Consider the following 24,972-nt stretch of genomic DNA (forward strand, 5'->3'; position numbering starts at 1 on the left):
TTTTATGATAAATAAAAAATGTATTGTTATTTTATATTATATTTAATAACATTATAAAAATTTTTTAAAACCGCAAAAAAGGTTTATTTAAAAAATAAAGAAAATTAATTTAATTGGGATACAGACTAAAAAAATTGTCATAACTGGTCTCGAACACAACTCGCACGGATAGCAATAAAACGGTAAGCGCGCACCTAGCACCCACGGCCACTGCGCTTCATGCTGTAAAGTGGCTTTTTATTATACTTACCTTACTAAGCGAAAATTTACATATTTAAATGCAATTTTTTCAGAAACTAAGGCCCATTCACTCAAAAGCCAATACACGGTTTTCGCTTTTCACCTCTTCTTTCAAATGTACTATAGCTCATTCGAAAGTACAGTTAGCAGATGTTGGCACCTCTTTGTTAGACACATTACCGCAATTATAGCCTTAAAGGGTTATGTGCAATCAGTAATCTTAAAAATGTCGATTTTCTTAACAAGTTTTTTTTTAAGTGAAACATCTTAAAATTGTTCTCTCAAAATTTTAAATTGATCTGAAGAAAATTTGCAAAGATACAGACTTAAGAGTCTCCACCTATTCCCCCTTCCGCGCGCCCGTATCCAGCAGAAAGACTACAGCAGCTGCTGAAAAAGCCATGAAACGTATTTATTTTGATTTCTAAAGACGTTTTATCAGAGAAATGTGTCGGTAGATTTAATTAAAACAACAACGAGAGTTATAATCAGCTTATATAGAAGATCAGCTCAAAAATGGTGGCACATGTTTAGTGAAAACTGTTGCATTCATCGCCGCCTGTATTTTTTAATGAAGAAATATCATCTTTACTATTGATTTTGAGTGGTATGGGAATGACTTTCGGCCGAAATGCTCACGATTATGCTAGGAAAGAAGATGAGTCACGCATAAGCCTAGCCGAGAAGAAAGTGCAGCAATGCACTCGTGAGGCAAGAACTTTCCGTACACAACAGTAAATCAATGTCTTGGACATTGCAACTACAGCTGAAGATTTACTTTATGGCGCTGGAATAGATGACTCAGTGTAAGTTGAAAAGAAATTTTATATGTGTTTTATAAGTATTTGAAACTTTAAACGCGTTTTTCTCGAAACAGCATTTTTCAAATCAGTGACCACGGTTACTTAAAAATTATTGCACCAATTCAAGCAAAATTTTGCATGCTTCTTTTAAATGATAACAGTTGGTGCTTAATTGTGGCTTTTTTATTTTTTTTAATTACAACCGATTTTGTAGATAAAAATGATCGCGATTTTTAAGCAAAATTCGACATTTTAACTTCAAACTCTTATAAAACATTCAAAATTTAATCTTTTTCCAAATCCTTTGATTAAGCACTAGATATACTCACCAACTAACGAAATAATTTTGGTTTTTTGATTTCAGATAAGACTAGGAGGAGCTAGAGTAGTCACTGCAAGACAACTTTTTTTTCACTTTTCTTTACAGAGCTGAGCTGTAACTTTATGAATATTTATTCTTTTTCAACAAAAAAATTAGGAAGTATTATTTAAGATTACTTTTTTAGGAGCAAAAACATTTGTAATAGTAAACCAATTCGGTTTTCTCCCAAAAATTCCCCAAAAATCGCTTTTTTCGGTTTCCTGACCGAGTGAGTCTCAGATACGTACAGTAATAAACGGACACAGCAGGCTGAGTGAAACGAACACAGTAACAAACGGACACAGTGCGAAACGGACACAGACCAAATGGATACAGTGCGAAACGGACACAGACCAAACGGACATAGTGCGAAACGAACACAGTTACAAACCCATGTGGTGCAGAATGCTTTGCGCGCGCGCGCAACACACACACGTACGCATGCATACACACACGGGAGGTGCAAGGGGACCTTTGTCCCCCCCCCCTCCCGCACCTATCCCTTTTGTAGGGGTGCTCTGAAAAGTCACAACCCATGTGGTAAGTCCGTTTGTTACTGTGTCCATTTGGTCTGTGCGCATTTGGTCTGTGCATTTGGTCTGTGTCCATTTCGCACTGTGTCCGTTTGTTACTGTGTTTGTTTCGCACTGTGTCCATTTGTTACTGTGTCTGTTTCACTCAACTTGCTGTGTCCGTTTATTACTGTGCGCATCTGGGACGCTCCCTCCTGACCACACATAACTTCTTAATTCTGACCAGATCAATTTCTTTCATTCTTTAGTGCTTTTTCTATCTCTTCCTTACTTTATTCTTTTTTATCCTTCTTTATCTTCTTAGTTTTATTTATTTGTCTACTACAATACTTATTACTCATGTTTTTAACACCAAAGACCAAAGACGTTTGTGTCTCTAAAATCTGGTTTTTCTTTCCACCTGAGTACATGTTTTAAATACAGCATTAGCAAGTAATGTGAGCTGGGGCAAGTGCATATTTATTTAAAATTTAGTTTCCGAAAATTTAAAGTTTCTGTTAACCCTCTTCCCACAAGTTTGAAAATTTTTATGCAACATTGAAACTTTGGCAATATGACATTTAAATTGTACTTTATAGAGGCATAAGGTTATTTAAAAAAAGAATTAAGAGAAAAAGATCACACTTAAGAAAATTTTGTTTTGATGGCGCACTTACCCTGGTTTTGTGACTCCGGCTATTACTGCCACCATGCAGTGAAAAGAAAAAAACATAAATAGGATTGTTAATTACAGATACAATGCTAACGATAAAAACTACTTACGAATTTTTATTCTTTCCACGTTAACTGATGACGACCATAAACAACATATTTTCACAACTTGACATCAAAGTTGTTTTTTTTAGTGTTGACTGTTTACTACTGTACTGAGGTTACTAATTGACAATGGCGAGCGCTGTAGCGATGAAAATTTGCACGATTGCATTTACTTAACATACAGCTAAAGCACACTTTATGTCATGTTCTCTCCAACATTACACTAGCCGATGGCGCATTTACCCCGAGGCTGCACTTGCTCCAGTTTACTTTATTAATTTTATTTTTTGTATTTCTCTTGTTCTACAAGGTATTATTTAAAAAAAAATAATTCTAAGAAATCGATTATATTTACAGTCCATTTTCACAACGCAAAGAATGGAATGTGTATATAACAAATTTACCGTCCTCAACATTTTTGATTTTTAAATTTTGACATCCGTTATGGGCTTTCTTATCTCCGACAATTACACAGTTTATTTTAATTATTACTGAAAGAATAATGTTACATCTAATCGATTTGACTTTAATTATGTATTATTTCTGTTTGGATATTGATAATGATTCGATTACAGATCAAAACGTTTATTTGTTTGAATTGTTGATATAATACATTTAATACAACAACATCTAGTATTGGTTTATTTATCTGTTTCTGTTTATTTATGTTTGCTAAATAATCAATTCAAATAATATATAAATAAAATTTTGAAAACATTAAACCTTAAACATTAAACTTCTATTATATTATTGACACAGATATTCTGGTAAAAAAATCTTAAGGAAAGATATATACATTGAGGATGATAATATTAGTAAGAATGGAGAATGCATTGTCTCCAAGGACAATGCTGAAGATGAAGAAATAGGTGGCCTGCTGAATCAAAGAACTAATAAATTAGACCACAACGAAAACACAAATTTGAAAGAAGAATCTATAAATAATTTGGAAAGTACATATGATTGGAAGGAGCAAGACGATTGTAATATGGCAGAGTTGGGTAAGTTAATACACTGATGGGTTACTATTAATCGATATAATATAAAGACGATATAAAAAAATCAATAATCTTATGGATGACTTTGTGCGATCCCATTGAGCTGCCCCCTTTCTCACTATGCAAAAATAAAAAACGAATGACGCAAAATTATGAACTATTTATGAGCTCTTACATGCCGCAAATTAAAACTTGAGCTTATTCTGAATAGAAATTTAACATCTTTTGTGGGGGAAGGGGGGCTGAATCGACGTCGACTTAGTCCCCCCACTACTTAAAAATTAAGCTATTGAATTGATTATTGGAGGAGAATTATGAGCTATTTATGAGCTTTTAAGCTGATATAGTTTTAATTTTTGAGCTGCAACCCCTTTACGACAGTCATTCCAAAATCTAAAGGAGTTGCAGCTTAAAAATCAAGATTTGCGAGCTCATAAATCGACGATATTTAGTTGTGAAATAAATAATCTGCCTGAATTTAAGTACAGTTTTCTCTTGTGTTGGGAAGGTTTGGGCCAATTTTTTCGTTATGGGGTTGCAATTCAAAAATTGAAACGTATATAATTTGCAAATAATTTGACAAACAATATTCAGTTGTGATGTAAATAGTCTACCTGATTGTAAGTACAGTTCTCTCGTGCTGGTGAGGTTTAGGGCGATTTTATCGTAAAAGGGTTGCAACTTTGTTGAGTATGGAATTCGCCTATTTTTCGAGGATCTGTTGCGCCTTGGGAGAATCGTCATCTTCTAAGTCGAATTCCGACGCTTCCTGAATAAGTTGAAAACGGTATTGTAGCAGTTGAATCATAGCCTTCATAATCGATCGTTCTAGCGCGCAATTATCCGACTCGAAGGACCAAAAATGTTGAGTATGGAATTCGTTTATTGGTTGGTATCAGAAAATCCAAAACAGATATGACAAGAAGTTTTATGTATATTTTTCAACGGAATATCTAATTGTACGCTCGTTAGTATATCGGTCGTAATCTAATACGAATGGCCCCTCTCGGCGTTCTACGATTCGTTCGTCGGCCGGGAAAGTCCGGTAGTTCCGGGAGAGGGGAGTTGTAGAGTCTCTTTACTGACGTTAGTCCGGGAAGTCGCCGTCTGCCCGGTGAGGCACCGCTCGCGTCGTTGCTTGTACATTTATGCTGCCTACCATAGGGGAGGGGGCGGGAGGCTTAGTTTATCTGAAACAAAAGAAAATTCGTACCAGAATACGGGGGGGGGGCGTCGTAGAGGATGGCCTGAGATGATACCGCCTTGATCAAGGACGACGGTAAGGTCGACTCTTATTGGAACACTGATAACTTGAGGGTGTCGACGACCCGAAGATGTGTACCCAAGTGTTGCGAGGGTGACGCTAAGGTTAACCCGGGCGTGCATAACGCCGATTCAAGAACGCCGCAGGGACGACCTGAGGGATTATACACGGCGGTAGTTGCGAATAGACCAGAGTTGGAAACCAACTCGAGCAACACAGGCAACACTGCTACAGGTGTTTTGTAAGTACTGTGTTTGGGCTTCCAAAGCTGTTGTCCCCGTACCAATGGTGTAACTACGTGATCGCTAGCCTGAACGCCGTCGCCGGAAAGATCGTTATTCCTCGTGGAAAGTTGTAGTCCGTTACAGCCTCTCGGTTACTGCTAGGTTGTGTTTCTCACTACAGAGTCGCTTTTTAGCTTAAGGGTGTATCGGACATATAATCTTAGACAAAAGTGCATGAAATTTGAAATACTTAAATATCTACGCCTAACGCATAATAAATCTAGATGTAAGAAATTTGAACAATAGTTGGAGTCTTATTTTTACTCTTACAAAGGTATTTTTCACGTATTTGCGATTTTTTTTACTTATGAGTTTAAACTTTTGACAGTGAAAATGCACAATTATCTTAAGTTATATTTTATTTCTTTAAAACGGAAACTTGGCAGATATTTTTATCTATTCATATACTAGATGTACAAAAAAAATACAAAACACTGGTACTATTTCTTCTATATTTTTTTAGCTGTTTTATCCGTCAAGATCGTCTTTTTCCATAAGATAGAAAAGGATACCATGTAAAATCAGTGAAAATTAAAATAGTTATAACTCAGCAACCGTTTAGTGGATGCGTTTTCAATTTTTTGCAGTACAATAGGGAAACTAAAGAACAATTTCACAAATTTTTAGTAATTTTGTACCATTTTGAACTTCAGTCCGATACATCCTTAACCCCTTGAGTGTCAACGACGGAAAAATTCGCCCAAACAAAAGTGCCTCGTAATGAAAAAATCAGCATATTTCATAACATCATTGTGCAGTGCACCAATTCAACTGATAATGCATACTTTAATATTTTGAGGGTCGCTGAATATTAATTTTAAGTCAAGATTTAAAAATTTAAAATGACTGACTGAATTTTGACTATTTTTGCTTTGTATGCATAAACTTTTTTATGTGACGAATTCCTAAAAATTCCTTTTGTAATTAAGGGTTTTTGAGGTTACTGATTATAAACTACTGGACAAAATTAAAGGAATAAAAGTTTGAAATAGTGCCAAGTTCATAAAAGTTGAGCAAAAAATCTGAATTTTTTATATAATGTAACCCGAAGTGTCGACTTGACCCCTGCAAAGTCTACCTGCTGTGGATCTAGTGGTTTCGGAGTTACACTTTTCGAAGCAACTCCCCATCAAAAACGAAAGTTACAAGGTTGCAGTTTGGAAGGTAAGGGCAATTTGATGCGGAAAACGGCATGGTAACATTCGGAAATGGGTTAAGCCGATTCTGTATGTGTCGCTTAGAATGTCCCTGATGCGCCCTGACACCCTCATCCCTTTTCAATTCTGATTTGCAATGTCTTTGTTCTAATAGTGGAGACAGCGTTTTGCGTCGCGTTTGTTTATCCGAGGACAACTCTCTAGCACCGCTCGGCTTTAAAACCGTTAAATGTCGAAGGTTCCATCTTTCTATGACCCCTACTATCCTACGAGGGTGGGTTGAACAATTACCCTTATTACTAATTAGTCTTCGCAGGTGCCTTCATGCGTCTGGAAAATTTGTAAATGGGCTACTAAATCGCACCCGTAGAGGTCTCTGGCATTCTTCCCTGACCACGCATGAAATCCACCCCTTTTAACTTCTACTTGCTACTTTAATCAGACAGCGAATCGCTGTCGCGCCAGGCTACAGGTGATCGCTTCAGGGCATGACTTGTACTTGAGATTAAAAAAATCCTTGTTCTTTTTCCAGCCATTTTGTTTTTATTTTCTTTTTGTGTTAGGTTAGGTTTTTTTCCTCCCTAGATTTTCCATATGTGTATTTTTTTTGCTTTTATGCCTTTTTTAGCTGACTCTTAGTCTGCGTTTTTTTTGTTCTTGATTGGCCGTTTCATTTCCCTTAAAAAACTTGTTATTTTTCCGCGTACTCTTTTACATTTCCATATTTTTTGTTTTTTTATGTTTATGGGATAGTAAAACATTGTTAAAGCAAAATATAAATTGTGAACACAAATTTATTGCTTTAAGTCCTTTAAGCCTTAGGGTTTAAGGCAATACGTCTGTACAAAAAACAAAGCAAATGAAAAACAAAACATGACTCACGAAACAAGAAAATAATGAAACTGAATAAAATGGAAACAAAAATAAAACAGATGATTACGACGAAGTTAAAAACAAATAAAATTTTAATGCTTTTGTCCACCGAAAGCTCTCTTTCTTACTGGCGGCATGTTTTGTGAGTCATGTTTTGTTTTTCATTTGCTTTGTTTTTTGTACAGACGCATTGCCTTAGAGCAATAAATTTGTGTTGACAATTTTTTTGTTTTGCTTTAACAAAGTTTTTCTGTCCCATAAACAACATAAAAAACAAAAAAATATGACAGAGATGTGAGAGAGTACACGAAAAGTAATGCGTTTTTCAAGGGAAATGAAAAGGGCAATTAAGAACAGAAAGGACGCAGACGAAGAGCCAGCTGACATGGCTGAGAAAGAGGCATGAAAGCAAAGAAAGATACACGTATGGAAAATTTAGAGAGGAAAAGAAACCTAATACAAAGAAAGGATGAAAAGATGGCTGGAGAGAGAACAAGAATTTTTTGGTCTTGAATACAAGTCATGCTTTAAAATGATCATCTGGAGCCTGGCGCAACCGCGACTCTTAAAAGAATAGCAAGTAGAGATGAAAAGAATGGATTTCATACGTAGTCAGAAAGGAATACCAGAGACCTTTACGGGTGCTGTTCAGCCCATTTCCGAATTTTCCGGACGCATGGAGACACCCGCGAGGGTTGATTAGTACTAGGGATGGTTGTTCAATTCACTTTCACGGGGTGATAGAGATTATGGAAGAATAAGACCTTCGACATTTAAGGGTTTTAACCCTCTGCCTACACACCTTATTTTTCTCCCGATTCCTACACACAGGGGTTACGCTAACCCCAAAATTTTATTGACTTATATCTCCAAATGTATGTAATCAATTTTAATTTCTTTTTTTTTAATCGAAAGGAAAAAATCTCAGAATTATGATGGTCTTGGCTGAAAAGTCGAAGATATTAAAAGAAAAGAGATTTTTTGAAAAGAATGAGAAAGAAATGAAAAATTTTTGTAAAAATTTGCCTTTTTTTAAACCCCCGTATTTATTAGAAAAAAATAGATAAAGTAATTAAAATGGTGATCAATGGAAAGGGGAAGAGTTGTACTTTAAAAATCTATCGTCAATTTTTTTATTCTGTTCGAAAAATATATTTATTTCGTAATGTGAATTTAGTAAAAAATGAATGTAGTTTAAACACAATAGTAAAAGAAAATAGTAATATTTATTTAAAAAACATAATTATTAATACACAAAAACATTATTATTAATATAAAAAATATTTATTACAAAAGATTTTATTTGTTATAGAAAAAATTTTTAATTTGTAATGCTACAATTGCAGCATATTTTTGCAAAGTGATCGCGACATTGGTAATATATATAAGTACTGTATGCGTAAATGATACGTAATGAACAAAAAAATAACTTTACGTACCCTTTAAATTTGGCACTTTTTCATTTTTTTGTTACGTTCCCTACACACGGTGTAACTGTAACCTCAACACACACTTTCGATGCTCCTACTTCTGTTGCTTTCAGAACATTCACAACGCCCAAAGAGGAATAAGTAGAGCACAGTTCAAACTCCTCCCCTTCCCCCGGTTTCAGCATCTCCTTGCTAAATACTTTTAAGTAGCGAACATTTCAAAATTGACTGGGGTTACCGTAACCCCATGTGTAGGCAGAGGGTTAAAGTCGAACGGTGCTAAAAAGTTGTCCTCAGATGGACGGAACGCAAAACGCTGTTTTCACTGTTAGAATGAAAGGATTGCGAATCATGGTTGAAAAGAGATGAAGGTGTCAGGGAGAACCAGGGACACTTACAGAACCGACTTAGCCCATTTCCGAATTTTTCCAAGCCAATTTCCGCATCAGATTGTCCTGTGCCCTACAAACTGCAACCTTGTAACTTTCGTTTTTGACAGGAAGTTGCTTTGTGGGACGTAATTCCGAAATTACTAGACCTACAACGGGAAGACTTTGCAGGATAAGTCGGCACTTCGGGCTACATAATATAAAAAATTTAGATTTTTTGCTCAACTTTTATGAACTTGGCGCTATTTCAAACTTTTGTTCCTTTAATTTGGTCCAGTAGTTTATATCAAATTTTGAAAATTGAAAATCACGAATCTAATATTACGGATAAAAATTTAAATAATTTTTTCAAGTTTCGAAAAAATTAGTATTTGGAAGTTTTTCTAAAATTCAAAATGGCGAATATAATGTAAATAAAATTTATTTTTTGTTACACGTGAATCGAAATTTTTGAATATTTGGTCAGCCATATTCAGTCGACTATTTTGAATTTTGGAATCTTAAATTTGTGATTAGCACCTCAACGAACTTCGGAAAGCGACTTACTTTATATTTCTAAACTTAGGAATATAAGTCACTTTTTTAGGATTTGTTGAGGTGCTGATCATGAATTTAAATTTAAAATTCCAAATCAATGTCACTGATAATATTTTTGGCACACAAGCATTTCTCTTGCCTAATACTCAAGGGATTAAGACTTGAGACACAAGGCAATTATTGAACGTTACCAAAGACTTAAGTCATAAAATTAGTTAAAATTGGAAATTAGTCATTCTAGTCCTTAACCCTCAGTTATCACTAGAGTTTCCAATCCCGAGATGATTTAGCTATCCTGGGATTTCAGGATTTTTTCTACTCAATCCTTGAATCCTGGGACTAGTTCCGGGATTATGTATATAAATGAAAATAAGAAAAATATTTAAATTTTTTAAATTATAAACAAAATAAAATAAAAATTAACATTTATTATTTCTTTTCTATAAAAATAAATATTAAAAATAAAATTCAAATTTAAAATTATCAAAATTTTTGATACTTAACTTATCATTTATCATACAGTTAATTACTAAAAAGTTACACTTTTTATTTTTTAATAGGTTTTGAAACGCAGATTTGTTTATAAAGTTGTTCAACGTAATTAGTTAGGGGCCAATTTCTTATGCATAGCATAAGAGCTTTAAGGCTTAGAGTCTAGGCCAATAAGCATCTTATGTATATTAATATGGCGACTTTATGGTGGGAACTGATTGGTTCAACGGTCTTATGCTATGCTTATGCAACGTATGTCATTTTGTGTGTGACAGCTCGTATGCTAAGATTCCATGTATGCGGTGACCAGGCACGGGTCGGATTCCGTCAAGTCACGGCAAGCGCTTGCATTCTTTTGGTCACCGCATGCGTTTGCCGGAGCTCACCACATACATGGAGTCTTAGAGCAGTCGTACAGATTTTTGCATAACACAAAATGCATAATGCATAAGAGAATTAACCAATCAGAGGTCTTTATTTCTCTCCTGGAAAGGGAAATAGACGACTCTGATTGATTGATTCTCTTATGCATTATGCATTTTGTGTTATGCAGAAGTCTATGCAGGGGTCCTTAGCATTAGATGAACCGATGTCAGAGTTATCAGGGCGGTCAATATATGACCTAGGCAATACAATTTCAATTTCTACAGGATGGTAATACTGTTGAAGTAGTAAATTCGCGAATGTGCGAAGACGTTTTGACATACGCGCGTTAAAAATAATAAATATTGTGTAAGTAAATTGTGACATGTAATTGAAATAAATGTTAAAAAACTACAACTGAATATTAAGTACATAGAGATGAACAAGGTAAAAAACGTTTTATATATTTATATGTAAGAGAATAAATTATAATATGATATATTTGATATGATATATCGACAAATCTGATCTCAGTTTGTGGTATCAATCCGTTGCTGCACTGTTGATGATAAATCTGATGTTACAATGTAATTTCAACTTTTGCTTACAATTTTGGTACATTTGGGAACATAGCAGGCTCAGAATTTGGCAGCTTTACTCGGTAATGAATTGTTCTCCGGCTGTTAACATTCTATAAATAATTGGCTGAAACAACATGAATTTTAAAAAAAAATTAGTTTATTTATAGTTACAACAAGCACATAAGATACATGCTCTTTTATGAAGATTTCGTTTCTTGACTGACAACACAGGGACACATAAAAAAAGTGGTTGGTCCGGCGGACTAAACTAGTCAATCCTTATGTATTTTGACCCGCTGGATCCGAATCCAAGGTCAGAATTGCAAAGTTAGCTCATATTTTTTAACCTCAAAAAAATTTTTTTTAATGTTGGTCCGGCGGACCAGACTAGTCAATCTTTATGTATTTTAATCCGCTGAATTCAAATTCAAGGTCAGAATTGCTGAATTGGCTCATTTTTTGTTAACCTAAAAAAAATTTTTTTTTAATGTTAATCCGGCGGACCAGATTAGTCTATCCTTATGTATTTTGACTTGCTGAATCCAAATTTAAAATAAAAATTGCTGAATTGGATTATTTTTTCTTAATCTCAAAAACATTTTTTTTTTTTAATCTTGTTCCGGCCGACTAGACTAGTCTATTTTTAAGTATTTTGACCCGCTGAATCCAAATTCAGAATTGCTGAATTGGCTTATTTTTTCCTAACCTCAAAAAAACCTTGTAAAAGCAGTTTGGATCACAAAAGGAAAATTCAGAGCGTGCAGGCTTGCGTAACCACATTACTTGAAATGGGGAAAATTCAATACGTGTGATAAGTTTGAGCTTTTGTGAATAAATAGCGTAAAAAATTCACTCCCTTTTTCTATTATATACAACTCATTTATTCTTAAAGGTTTGGATTAATGAACACTCTGAAACCTGGATGTTATAAGTCTGATGAATGGAGACTATTCATCGATTCTTCTAAGAGAAGCTTGAAAGCAGGTTGCTACAATACTAATGTATATGCCTTCATTCCTGTAGCGCACTCAATAGTGATAAAAGAAGAGTACACAAACCTAAAAACAGTTCTTGAAAAAAATTAAATACACAGAACATAGATGACATCTAATAATTCTCATTGTATTATTGGGTCAACAATCAGGTTACACAAAAAATCTGTGCTTCTTATGTGAATGGGATAGTAGAGATCGAACGAACCGTTACATAAGAAGAATGGCCGACAAGGACGCCTTTGCAACCTAAGTCTAAAAGCATCATAAATGAACCGTTAGTTGAGCCTTCAAAAGTTCTTTTTCCACTTCTTCATATCAAATTAGGACTCGTGAAACAATGGGTAAAAGGTCTGAATAAAAAATGCGAATGCTAGTATTTACAAGAAAAATTTTCCAACATCTTTGATGCAAAATTGCAAGAAGGAATTTTTGATGGACTTCAAATACGTAAAATGTTGAGAGACGACAATTTTGTCACCAAAATGAATGAAGATGAAAGAGCAACATGGCTGAGTTTTAAAGGTGTCACAGAAAATTTTCTAGAAAACCACAAAGGTCAAGATTACAGACAAAGGATGGCGGAAATGATGGAGAACTATAGAAAATTAGGTTGCTTTAATGAATCTTAAGTTGTATTTCTTGGATTCTCATATCGACTACTTCTCAGAAAATCTAGGTGATTATGCTGAAGAACAGGAAGAAAGATTTCATTAGGACATCAAGGAGATGGAGAATCGATATCAAGGCACGTGGGATGTGAACATGATGGTTGATTTCTGCTGGACGCTTAAACGAGATGTCTTCGAGAAATGTAAGAGAAAGCCATTGCACAAAACCTTGAAAAATAAAAGAGTTAATTATACAATAGAAAAAGGGAGTAAATTTTCTACGCTTTTCATTCACAGAAACTCAGACTTGTCATACGTATTGAACTTTCCTCATTTCAAGTAATGTGGTTATGCAAGCCTGCACGCTCTGGATTATACATTTGTGATCCAAACTGCTTTTACAAGGTTTTTTTGAGGTTAAAAAAAATGAGCCAATTCAGTAATTCTGACCTTGGATTTGGATTTAGTGGGTTAAAATGCATAAGGATAGACTAATCTGTCCGGACCAACATTAAAAAAAATTTTTTTTGAGGTTAGGAAGAAATGAGCAATTCTGACATTGGATTTGAATTCAACGAGTCAAAATACATAAGGATTGACTAGTCTAGTCCGTCGGACCAACCACTTTTTTTGTCTGTCTTATTATTCCAATGCAAAGAACGAGATTTCAATCATAAATCTTGTCTATCAAGGCACATTAACCCTCTGACCGCACACTGGGTTAGCCACACCCAGGCCGATTTTCAAACGTGCGCCATTTTATAACGAGTAGTAGTGGGGAGATGGAACATGGGAGAGAAAAAAAGGTAGGTGTCCCTTTTATCTTATGCGTGCTTTATCCGGTTATTACTCGCTTAGTGCCTGCAGCAGCGTGAACGGAAGTTTGATTCCGGGTGTGATACACCCAGTGTACGGCGAACGTTACAAAATTGTGCAGAACGGAAATTTGAAATGTAAGTAAAAGTGATTGCATTTAACTATAAATTACTTTTTTTTTAATAAACCAAGTAAAAGAACATTAGTGAAGTATATTTTTGTGTATGACAAATTAATTTTGGTACATGGAAAAAAATTACTCTCAAATTGAAACTTATGTATCAAATTAACGCGATCTTTGTTTCATATATAAGCAACAATATATAATTTTCTTAAAAGAATTTGAAAATCTTGAATTTCAAAATATTATAGTCTTATTTCAATACTATAAACATTATTATTTTAAAAATATGATATAATTGTTTTGATAATTTTATTCTAAAAAAATTACAATCTTTGATTTAAACATGTAGTATTTTTTATCCAATATTTTTCCTTTTCCATTCAAGAAAATTATTCTTAAATAACAAGAACATTATTTTCTTGGTTAAACTATATAAAATTTTGAAATAAATCTTCATTCAAGTAAATCTTTTTGATTTAACAAAAATATTCTCTTTTTTTCTGTGTATGTTTTCAGAAAAGTGAATACACGGAAAAGTGGACAGTTGAACTTTCATTTCTTTATATTTGAGTTAAATAAACAATAAATAATTATGAAAACAATAATTGTTGTTGTTTTATTCACAAATATTTCGATGATTTCAATTTTACGGTATTAACCGTCAGATCGAAAAATAGTGAATGTTTATATCTTTAAAAAAATATACTTTTTCGTACAAATAAAAAAATTGATAATAGATTCTTAAAATATAACTCTAACCTAAAAAAATGTTTTTAAATTTTAAAACGTTGTAACTTCTAAACGCAGTTCGTTGCAGGTACGAATCTACATGCAAAATGCGTGTCTCAAAAATGCTCATTTTTCATATTTTTTTCATATTTTTAAAAGCGGTGGGTCAAGTTTAAACTTGCAAAAAACCATTTTTGTGGTACTTTTTCGCCATTTTAACACTATGAAAATTTTTTTAATTTTATTATTTGTAAGAAAATTACGTATTTCAATATACTAAGTTTTTCTTAAATTTTTTTAGATTTTTTGGAATTGTTTATCCTAATCTAAAAATGGAAAAAAAAGTCTTTTTAAACATTTTTTTCATATTTTTGACCCTAAAAATATTTTCTTTTTCTACTATTTGCACTAAAAATTGTATGTTTTAATTCATTGCGTTTTTTCAAATTTTTTGGAATTATTTTCCTAACTTAAAAATAAAAAAAAAGTATTTTTTGTAATTTTTTTTATATCCAATTCTGAAAATGTTGCTTTCATTATTATTTGCACTAAAAATTGCATATTCTAATATATTGTCTTTTTTTAATATTTTCAGATTTTTGGGATGGTTAATCTAACTTAAAAATGCAAAAAAAGTATTGTTTACATTTTTTCAATTTTTGATCCTAAAAACACTGCTTTTTTGAAAATCTAATATTTTAATATTTTGCTCTTTTTAGAATATTTTTATATTGTTTGGAGTTTCACATAACCTGAAATTGCAGAATGTATTGCACACATATATTTTAAATCAGTCAACTTATCCCAGATAACACAGTGTCTTCTTAAAGAATTCATAAAGTAGTCTTCTTTTCTGAACAGTAATTCCTGAGGAATTCATAGAAGAATACTTTAAAAATAACATAGGAAGTTACATGCACCATGATTCGAATTCCTCAGGACTTCTTAAAATATTCATATAGAATTATTTGTTAGAATTCCTCAGAACTTCTTAAAGTATTCATATAGAATTACTTGTTGGAATTCCTCAGAACTTCTTAAGGTATTCATTAGGACTTCTCCAAGTAGATATCTCAAACGAAATTAAAAAATTTATTTTCAAGATTTCTGATAAATGTTCCGATTTTTATAATATTGGAACGTTTCTCAGAAAAATTTAAAAAATAAAAAATTCTAATTAATTTTGTAAGAGAAAGAAGATTATACCATGTTTCAGCCAAGCCATAGTCGTACCTGTTAAAGCATGTTTAATTTCTGTACCTGAAAAAACGGTCACCCATCCAAGTGTTAACCATCGCCAATGTTGCTTGACTTCGAAGACCGTACGCTCCGTAATGATCCATAAACACTTTTTGTTTATGCATACATATTTGTTAATATATTGTTTTGTTAATTATATATAGCGCATTTCGTGTATAAAAGTATAAATTAGAATTTATTAAGCGATATATAATTATAAAAATGTAATTGAGATTATCCAAACACTCGAGTAATTTCTGATGAATACTCAAAGTGTTCCAAATAATAAATCACGACGTATTTATTGCAATGAACTTTTAAGAAATACTTCAATGTGAACTCTAATTCCTCAAGAATTCTTTATGTATTCATTTTTCTACTTCGCCAAGTATTCTTTAAAATGACTTCTCTATGAATACTCTAAATATTTCAAATAATAAATCGCGAGGTATTCATTGCAATTAACTCTTAAGGAATACTTCAATGTGAACTTATTGTGGCTAATTTCTCAAGAATTCTTTATGTATTCATTTTTCTACTTTGCCAAATATTCTTTAAAATGACTTCTCTATGAATACTCTAAATATTTCAAATAATAAATCGCGAGGTATTCATTACAATGAACTCTTAAGGAATACTTCAATGTGAACTCATTGTGGCTAATTCCTCAAGAATTCTTTATGTATTCATTTTTCTATTTCTCCAAGTATTCATTAAAATGACTTCCTTAGGAATTTCTGTTCATTTCTGTGTTATCTGAGATTTTTTGACCATATTTTATTTTTATCGTTTTTAATTTTTTACAAGGAAGTAAAAATATAAATATTTGTTAAGTACATTTGCAGAAAATTATATGTATTGTACAAGTATTAGTTTAAGCCAAATATTGAAAAGAAAATTAGAACTTTACGTTTACATTAATTTTATGCATATATTTTTCTGTTAACTATAACTATATTAAGTTTCTAATAGCATATAATATTTTAAAATGTGTGAAATTACTCTTACTTATAACAGGAAATTGTTTTTAATAAATAAAATAGATGCGCCAATATATTTGTGCTTGTCCGTATAGGAGAATCTTTTAATAATCGACATTAATAAAACATTTTTAATGCAAATAATAATAAAATCAAGCAATTTTAAAATTGGATGTAAAAAAATTACAAAAAATATATTTTTTTGGTTTTTAGGTTAGAAAAATAATTCCAAAAAATTTGAGAAAACGCAATGAATTAGAACATACAATTTTAAGTGCAAATACCCAAGAAGCACACAATATTTTTTTAACTTTCTTTAAATATTTATTTTTTATTATTTTTATATTATTAACGTTTATTGTATAAATAATATTTATTTAATATTTATTAAACATTTGTTTTACATTAATTATTTATTTCAAAGAATTAATTTAAAAAAATATTTATAAAACGTTTATTTAACGTTTATTTAATATTTATGAATTATTAATTTTTTATTAAAAATAATTTTCTTAAATTATTTAAGTAATATTTATTTAATATTTATGTAATTTTTATTTTACATTTAAAAAATCGTTTAAAATATTTTAAAAAATATTGATTTAATAGTGATTTAATATTTATGTTACAATAATTAATCATTTAAAATAATGATTTAGGACAAATCTTTATATAAAATTTAATTGATGTTTTTATAATATTAACTTGACATTTTAATAAATTGTTTAAAATAATATTTACGTAACATTTATTTAATGTTTATGTAGTAATTATTTCACATTTAAAAAGTTTAAAATATTATTTTAAAAAATATTAGACTCCTGGTTAGGAAGCGTTACTAATTATGGAGCATAAATCAAGTGTAATGGAACAGTGAATCTATATAATGAGAGTGTTAAAAGCGTATAAATAAAACCTCTAAGAGACACAAATTGAAACATTGGAACATAAAGAAAGTGGAGATTAAGACTATATTATTAATATTAGATATTAGATAATTAAGATAAGAATATATATTATTGAAACAATGTGTCATATTAACAATACTCAAAAATTATAAGAAATGACATCTATCCTTCATTTTTTTAATGAACACAGCAAAAATAGATCTTTTCATATGTTATTCCACATGTAGCTATTTTGCATATGTAAAAATTAGTAAAAAACTGTAAAACTATGTTTAATTGTAAAAATATGAGTTAACTATACATGTTTCATCCTTTTGACAAGCTATTGAAATGATCTATAACAAATATGTATGAATAAACACGAAGTACTCATGGATCATCACAAAGTGTTAGGTTGCGTATGATTTTCGAAGCCAAGCAACGTCGACGGTAGCTAACAGTTGGATGGGTGACTGTTTTTTCAGGCGTATAAATTAAATATGTTCTAACAGGTACGGCAGTGGGTTGGCTGAAACATGTCTAGTCTTCTCCCTTAAATTATTGTAGAAATTAAGCGATGCTGGATTGTTGAGGAGGTTATGTTGAATTCATCAAAATGATTGAATAATGCAAACAATTTTTTGCTGTTAAAACATTAAGCAAATGTTCAGTAAATATTTTTAAAAAATTTGTTTAAACGTTAAATAAATGTTTATTAAATAATAACAGAATTTTTTTTAATGTAAAATAAACATTTTTTTCATGAGTAAAAGGGGACTTATCCCATTATTTAAATGTTTTTATAAATGTTTTTAAAAATGTTTTTCAAACATTATTGTGCTTATTGGATAGTAGGAAAAGAAAATATTTTCAGAGTCAAAAATATGAAAAAATGTTAAAAATACTCTTTTTCCATTTTTAGATTAGGATAAACGATTCCAAAAAATCTAAAAAAATTGAAGAAAAATGTAGTATATCGAAATACATAATTTTCTGTACAAATAATAAAATTAAAAAAATTCTTATAGTGTTAAAATGGCGAAAAAGTACCAAAAAAAGTAGTTTTTTGCAAGTTTGAACTTTATTTTAGTCAAATAATGTTTTTAAGAGAGGCTAGGATAATTACCCCTATAACCATTTTTGCTGTGACAAATGTTGGTAACAGATTCTGTTGCCAAAAAGGCGACAAATGAGAAACATATCTTGTCATTGCAAACACTATTAGCAGATATTCAGCAAATATTTAGCAACGTCTGTCATCAGAATACAATGACAAAATAATAGTGAACTGCGGGCAGATTTATTGAAAGTATTGATAACAGATTGACGACAAACACCAAAGTGCAAACAATGTCAGCAAATTGCCTGTAGAAATGCAACAACATTTGTGTGTCAAAGTACGCGACAGATTGATACCAGAAATGCAGCAGATCTGTCGAAATGTCAAATTGGCAATAAAAAGTGCGGCACCGTCGATAGGCGGCTTATTTTCTCGGGAGTAAAATGCAGTCAACTCGCTACATAAAGACCACTCGCAGCGCGAAGGTAAGCAAAAATTATCTTCCTTCGCTGCGCCTGCGGAAGAGTCCGATGTGGCGGAGGACCGCTACATTATACTTTTATGATACAGAACTGGTAGTATTTTCATTTTTTTGGAATGAGATTTAACTACAAAGAAATTTAATGAAATTAATTGCATCTAGAATAGGTAATATACCTGTGATATAAAGGGAGAAAATAGATAGGTCAATTGAGGCCCCCCTATAGGAAATATTAGATGCTAAGGAGAGGGTTGGGTAAATTATTTAATCTGTTTCTACTCCTGAATTAATAAATCTTCCCAGGAGATTGCTTACATTGATTCTCAAATAAAATTATAACTGTGATGAAAGAAGAAATGAAAAGATTCAACAAATCTGTCGCCAATCTATCATCATTTATGAATACAGATCTGTTGCATATTTGGCGCAGATCTGCTGTGAGTTTACGTTGCAACATCTGTTCTCAATTTGCTGCGTGAACTTGTCATTGTATTGCTAGTGACAAGTCTGCTCTGGTGTTGCACCCAATTTGATATCAGGATTTGATAACAATTTTTGCTTGCAATTGGGGCGCACTCGAGGACACAGTAGGCCATGGTTTTGGCAGCCTCCCCTATAACCATTTCTGCTGTGACAAATGTTGGCAACAGATTCTGTTGCCAAAAAGGCGACAAACGAGAAACATATTTTGTCATTGCAAACACTATTAGCAGATATTCAGCAAATATTTAGTAACGTCTGTCATCAGAATACATGACAAAATAATAGTGAACTGCGAGCAGATTTATTGAAAGTATTGATAACAGATTGACGACAAACACCAAAGTGAAAACAATGTCAGCAAATTGCCTGTAGAAATGCAACAACATTTGTGTGTCAAAGTACGCGACAGATTGATACCAGAAATGCAGCAGATCTGTCGAAATGTCAAATTGGCAATAAAAAGTGCGGCACCGTTGATAGGCGGCTTACTTTCTCGGGAGTAAAATGCAGTCAACTCGCTATATAAAGACCACTCGCAACGCGACTAAGGTAAGCAAAAATTATCTTCCTTCGCTGCACCTGCGGAGGAGTCCAATGTGACGGAAGACCGCCACATTATATTTTTATGATACAGAACTGGTAGTATTTTCATTTTTTTGGGAGTAAGATTTAACTACAAAGAAATTTAATGAAATTAATTGCACCTAGAATAGATGATATACCTGCGATATAAAGGGAGAAAATAGATAGGTCAATTGAGGCTTTCTTATAGGAAATATTAGATGCTAAGGAGAGGGTTGGTTAAATTATTTAATCTGTTTTTACTCCTGAATTAATAAATTTTCCCAGGAGATTGCTTACATCGATTCTCAAATAAAATTATAACTGTGATGAAAGAAGAAATGAAAAGATTCGATAAATCTGTCGCCAATCTGTCATTTATGAATACAGATTTGTTGCATATTTGGCGTAAATCTGCTGTGAGTTTACGTTGCAACATCTGTTCTCAATTTGCTGCGTGAATCTGTCATTGTATTGCTAGTGACAGGTCTGCTCTGGTGTTGCACCCAATTTGATATCAGGATTTGATAACAATTTTTGCTTGCAATTTGAGCGCACTCGAGGACACAGTAGGCCATGGTTTTGGCAACCTGATTCTGCAAGAAATTTTTAGCAGTCTGCTGACAATTTGGCAGCAAATGGTTAGCTGGGCTGATTCCGCAAGAAATTTTTAGCAGTCTGCTGACAATTTGGTAGCAAATGGTTAGCTGGGTATTCATCCAAATTAACTAATGGATGAGTATGATAAGATTATTTTACTGTTATTGAGGTTGAGAAGAATGTAGAGGGGGATAATTGATCTTAAAATTGTAATAAGATAAATTAGTAGGATATTAATATAAATTAGGGAAATTATGTAGAAGGATGTAATTTTTATAATGGTTGGAAGTATAAAAATAGAATATCAGGATATATATTTAGACATGAAGGGTAATCATAGTAAAAAGGTGGAATTCTTAGTTTTATTAATAAGGCTATTATTATGGAGATATGGGAAAAATTATGGAATATTATAAGATTATTTAAAATTATAGTATAATGATAAAAGAAGGAATAATTTGAATGAGAAAATAAAAGATTATTTGAACTTGACCCACCACTTTTAAAAATCTGAAAAAAATATGAGAAATGAGCATTTCTGAGATACGCATTTTGCATGTAGATTCATGCCTGCAACGTACTACGTTGAGAAGTTACAGCGTTTTAAAATTTAAAAACATTTTTTTAGGTTAGAGTTGGTGATCCCAGGATATAACCAAAATTCACGGAAAAACTATTAGTCATACCCTATGCAAAAAAATTTTGTTCAGAATTTTCAAATTTAAAATTTTTTAGAAAAAAATAATATTTAAAAAAACTAGTTTTTGGGTATTGAGAAGGGGGAAGGATAAAGGGAGGCTAATCAATATCACAAAAATTGTTTTTTAGCATCACTAATACATTTTTAGTTATTTTCCAATTTCGAGACTAGTGGCATTTCACTTATCTTAATGGGGAGTACCCTTTAAATATGTACGAGCAAAATATAAAAATTGAATAATTTATATGATAACATAATTCGTATTATAAACACATAAAAAATATTTTAATTTATATGTTTGTAAAATAATTTAGAAATATTAAAAGGTCAATTAAGAAGAGGCGAATGAGCCGCTACAGGTTCTTGGCGTAGAATATATGTTTATTATCTTAGTAAAACATAAGTAAAGTAGACGACCCGATTTGTCGTGTATCGGATCATTTTCAATACAAACATATTATAAAAAATTTTGCGCAGGTTACATAATATATGTGCTGTGTTGATTAGACGTGTGTTATCATGTGTCAAGTGTAAGAATACATTGTCTGTGATTCTTGAATCTGAAGTAGGTTCCGTAGAGTAAAAACGGTAACATCGATTCGAGATTATAAAATATTATGATTAAATTTTGTTTGCATTAGAATTTAACGGTGTCATGTGATTAAAACTTGAGTTAATATAATTTCCATAATAATGTACACTGTAATTAAATGTAAACAACATTAATTGAATCTGATATTAATTGATAACGAGAGGAACAGAATATTTTTTGTAATACATACTTATTTTTGCGTTGTCTTCGAAGTTCGGTACAGATCCAAAGTCAAGTGGAAACCGACATAAGAAAATAAATTTAGAGATATAGTCTAGTCTTGAATCGATGTTACCATTTTTACTCTACGGAACCTACTTTGGATTTAAGAATCACAGGCAATGTATTCTTATACTCGACACATGATACCACACGTCTAACCAACAGCACATATATTATGTAATCTGCGCAAAGCTTCTTATAATATGTTTGTATAGAAAATAATCTGATACACAATAGATTGAAACGTCTACTTTATTTACGTTTTACTAAGCTATTAAACATATAATATCGCCAAAAACGTGTAGCCGCTCATTTGTCTCTTTTTAATTAAACTTTTGATATTTTTACGTTGATTTTATCACGTTGAGCCCTGAAAGTTAATTTCTAATTTTATTTTTATTAAAAATATTTAGATATTATTAAATATTTTAAGAATATTTATAAAATTACGTTATAACATTTAATAACATTTATTTTTTACATTAAAAAGAGCATATAATGAAGCCTCTTTTCCGCGATGCTGATTGGTTCTCTCGCTGCGCTTACTTCGTGTTGCGAGAATAACTGTCATTGCGATTGATATTTTGAGCTGTCAAATTTGTATAAATGGTTATTGTTGTAATATATTTTTTAAAAGTAAAAAATAGCGCGCGCGAAGCGCGTGTCTGTAATATCTAGTAACATTTAAAACACATGTGTTTCATGTTTTTTATAATATTAGGACAGTAATATTAAGTAATATTTTTTAAATGTTATGTCATAACGTTTAATAGTATTTGAAACACATATTAATAAATGTTTTAAATATTTTAATAATATATTAAGGACAGCAATATTATTAAGTAATATTTTAAAAATATTTATCAAACGTTATGTCATAACGTTTAATAACATTTAAATAACATCTAATAAATATTTTGAAGATATTTTAATAATATTAAGACAACAATATTATTAAATAACATTATAAAAATATTTATGAAACATTAAGTTGTAATGTTAAGGGAATTTCTCTAAAATTAACATTTCAAAAACGTTTATCAATGTTTCTTGCTTACTGGGTATATATATTTTATAAACATTTTAATGATATTTACGATAAATTTTTATAATCTGTTTAATCTAGGATTATAGAAATGAAATATTTTGGGAAATATTTATAAAATATTCAAATAATAATTATACATGCCTTAATAACTTTGACCATTGATTCATCTAACCGTGGTTGGTGAAATTGATCCTAGATCTATAAGTAAGAACCAATCGCTTGATGAACAGACTGCGTTTTTAAACTCATCGAGAAAATTCTAAATTCTTTTCAATCCCGAGATTTTCAGGATTTGTAGTTTTGAATCCCGACTATTTTTGTGATTGCAAATTTAGCTGGGATCCTGGGATTTGAAACCCTAGTTATTACACTGGGTACAGTGTATCCATGCGTCAACTTTGAAGTCAAATAAGTTACCACATAAATTTTTAACTTAAAATATTTAAAATTAAAAAAGGTATGATGTTTTTGTAAAAACCAATTTTTTCCGGAAATTACAATTTTTAAGAATTTTTTTAACATAAAACTTCAAATTTTAACATTGTAATAATCAAATAATATTCTAAAAGGATTGAATTTAATCCCTAATTTATTTGGTTATCGTATCTCTGATAGTTTTAAAACTGTGACTGTTTGAAACTTGATATGGGTATACTGTACCCAGTGTGACAACAATGCGATTGGAGATAAGTGTGACAATCGAGGGTTAATTTCACGATTAGTTTCTTAAGAGTTAATTTGAATGTACTCTTAATTTAAGAATAAGAATAAACTGGATACGCAGTTTAATTAAAGTATTTTATGTTCTATACATTCTAAAATAAAATGTTAGTTTAAGATATTAGTAATATTAGTAACTATTTTTGTTAAGAAATTGTTTGTTGTGATCATTATTTTGATCGTTACTTTTTACTTAGGCCATTAGGAAGAAGAAAGAAATATTTTTTACTTTATTGCTGTTATATACATATTTATGACATATATTATATATTAACTCCTGGAGGCCACACCTCTACTCAGTCATACAGTAGCCAACGGGTGTGATTTGGGATTTTGTTTTTTTAAGTTTTAATAACTTCATGTGTAATTATTCAAATCAAACTCAAATGTATACTTTATAGAGGTACCATTTCCCGTAGAATCCGATGGCAATACTTGCAAAAGTAAAAAATACCATTAACATAGTGAAAAATCATGATCTTCAAAATAAGATTTCGAAAAATGCGTCTTTTTTTTAGGGTGTCATTTTTTAATAATAAATAAAATATTTGAATGAAACTTTGGGAAATTAAAGTTCAATAGTTGTATTTTAAAGAAAAAAATTTGTTATAGGGCTATATAAAATTTAACTTTTTTTTTTCTAATGCATTGAAGATATGATATTTTTGGATTAGGTAAAAAATATAAAAGAAGCATGTTCGGAAAGATAGAAAAAATTTATTTGGTTTAAATTCATTTCATTCGATTTAATCGTGATCATTTATACTTTCTATACATAGGCCAGCTCTATGATTATCGCAAATTATCGTTACTGATAACTGCGACACGTGAGTCGAATTCTGGCCGCATTGAGTCACTTGAATCTCTTTTCTTATAATACTGAAATTATTTAGCGGTACATCATCACTTTTTAAAATTGTTTTAATAACATTTTTAAGTCTTAAATTTCGATTTTCTAAGCGCCTGCGAAGCTGTGGCTCAACTAATGAAAAAGTGAGACTTTTCAAATATTCTTTTCTTTAGACCCGTGTGGCTTCGGCGTGTACAAAGCCGGAGTCTGCAATTT

General features: G+C 31.4%; 1 protein-coding gene and 1 long non-coding RNA gene across 2 annotated transcripts in view; both read left to right on the forward strand.

Moving 5' to 3' along the window:
• Nucleotides 1-24,972, forward strand: part of LOC105836115 (protein AATF) — a 37,430-nt gene that overhangs the window by 7,622 nt on the left and 4,836 nt on the right. The window contains exon 2 of the mRNA XM_012679937.3: nt 3,453-3,694. Within this exon, the coding sequence (XP_012535391.1) occupies nt 3,453-3,694 (242 nt within the window). The remainder of the gene's footprint in view (nt 1-3,452; nt 3,695-24,972) is intronic.
• LOC114255122 lies at nt 41-2,638 on the forward strand. Its single transcript, XR_003626408.1, has 2 exons — nt 41-1,046; nt 1,408-2,638. It is a non-coding gene; the product is annotated as an uncharacterized LOC114255122 (long non-coding RNA).

The sequence above is a fragment of the Monomorium pharaonis genome, chromosome 10 (genome assembly GCF_013373865.1).
Source record: "Monomorium pharaonis isolate MP-MQ-018 chromosome 10, ASM1337386v2, whole genome shotgun sequence".
NCBI lineage: Eukaryota > Metazoa > Arthropoda > Insecta > Hymenoptera > Formicidae > Monomorium > Monomorium pharaonis.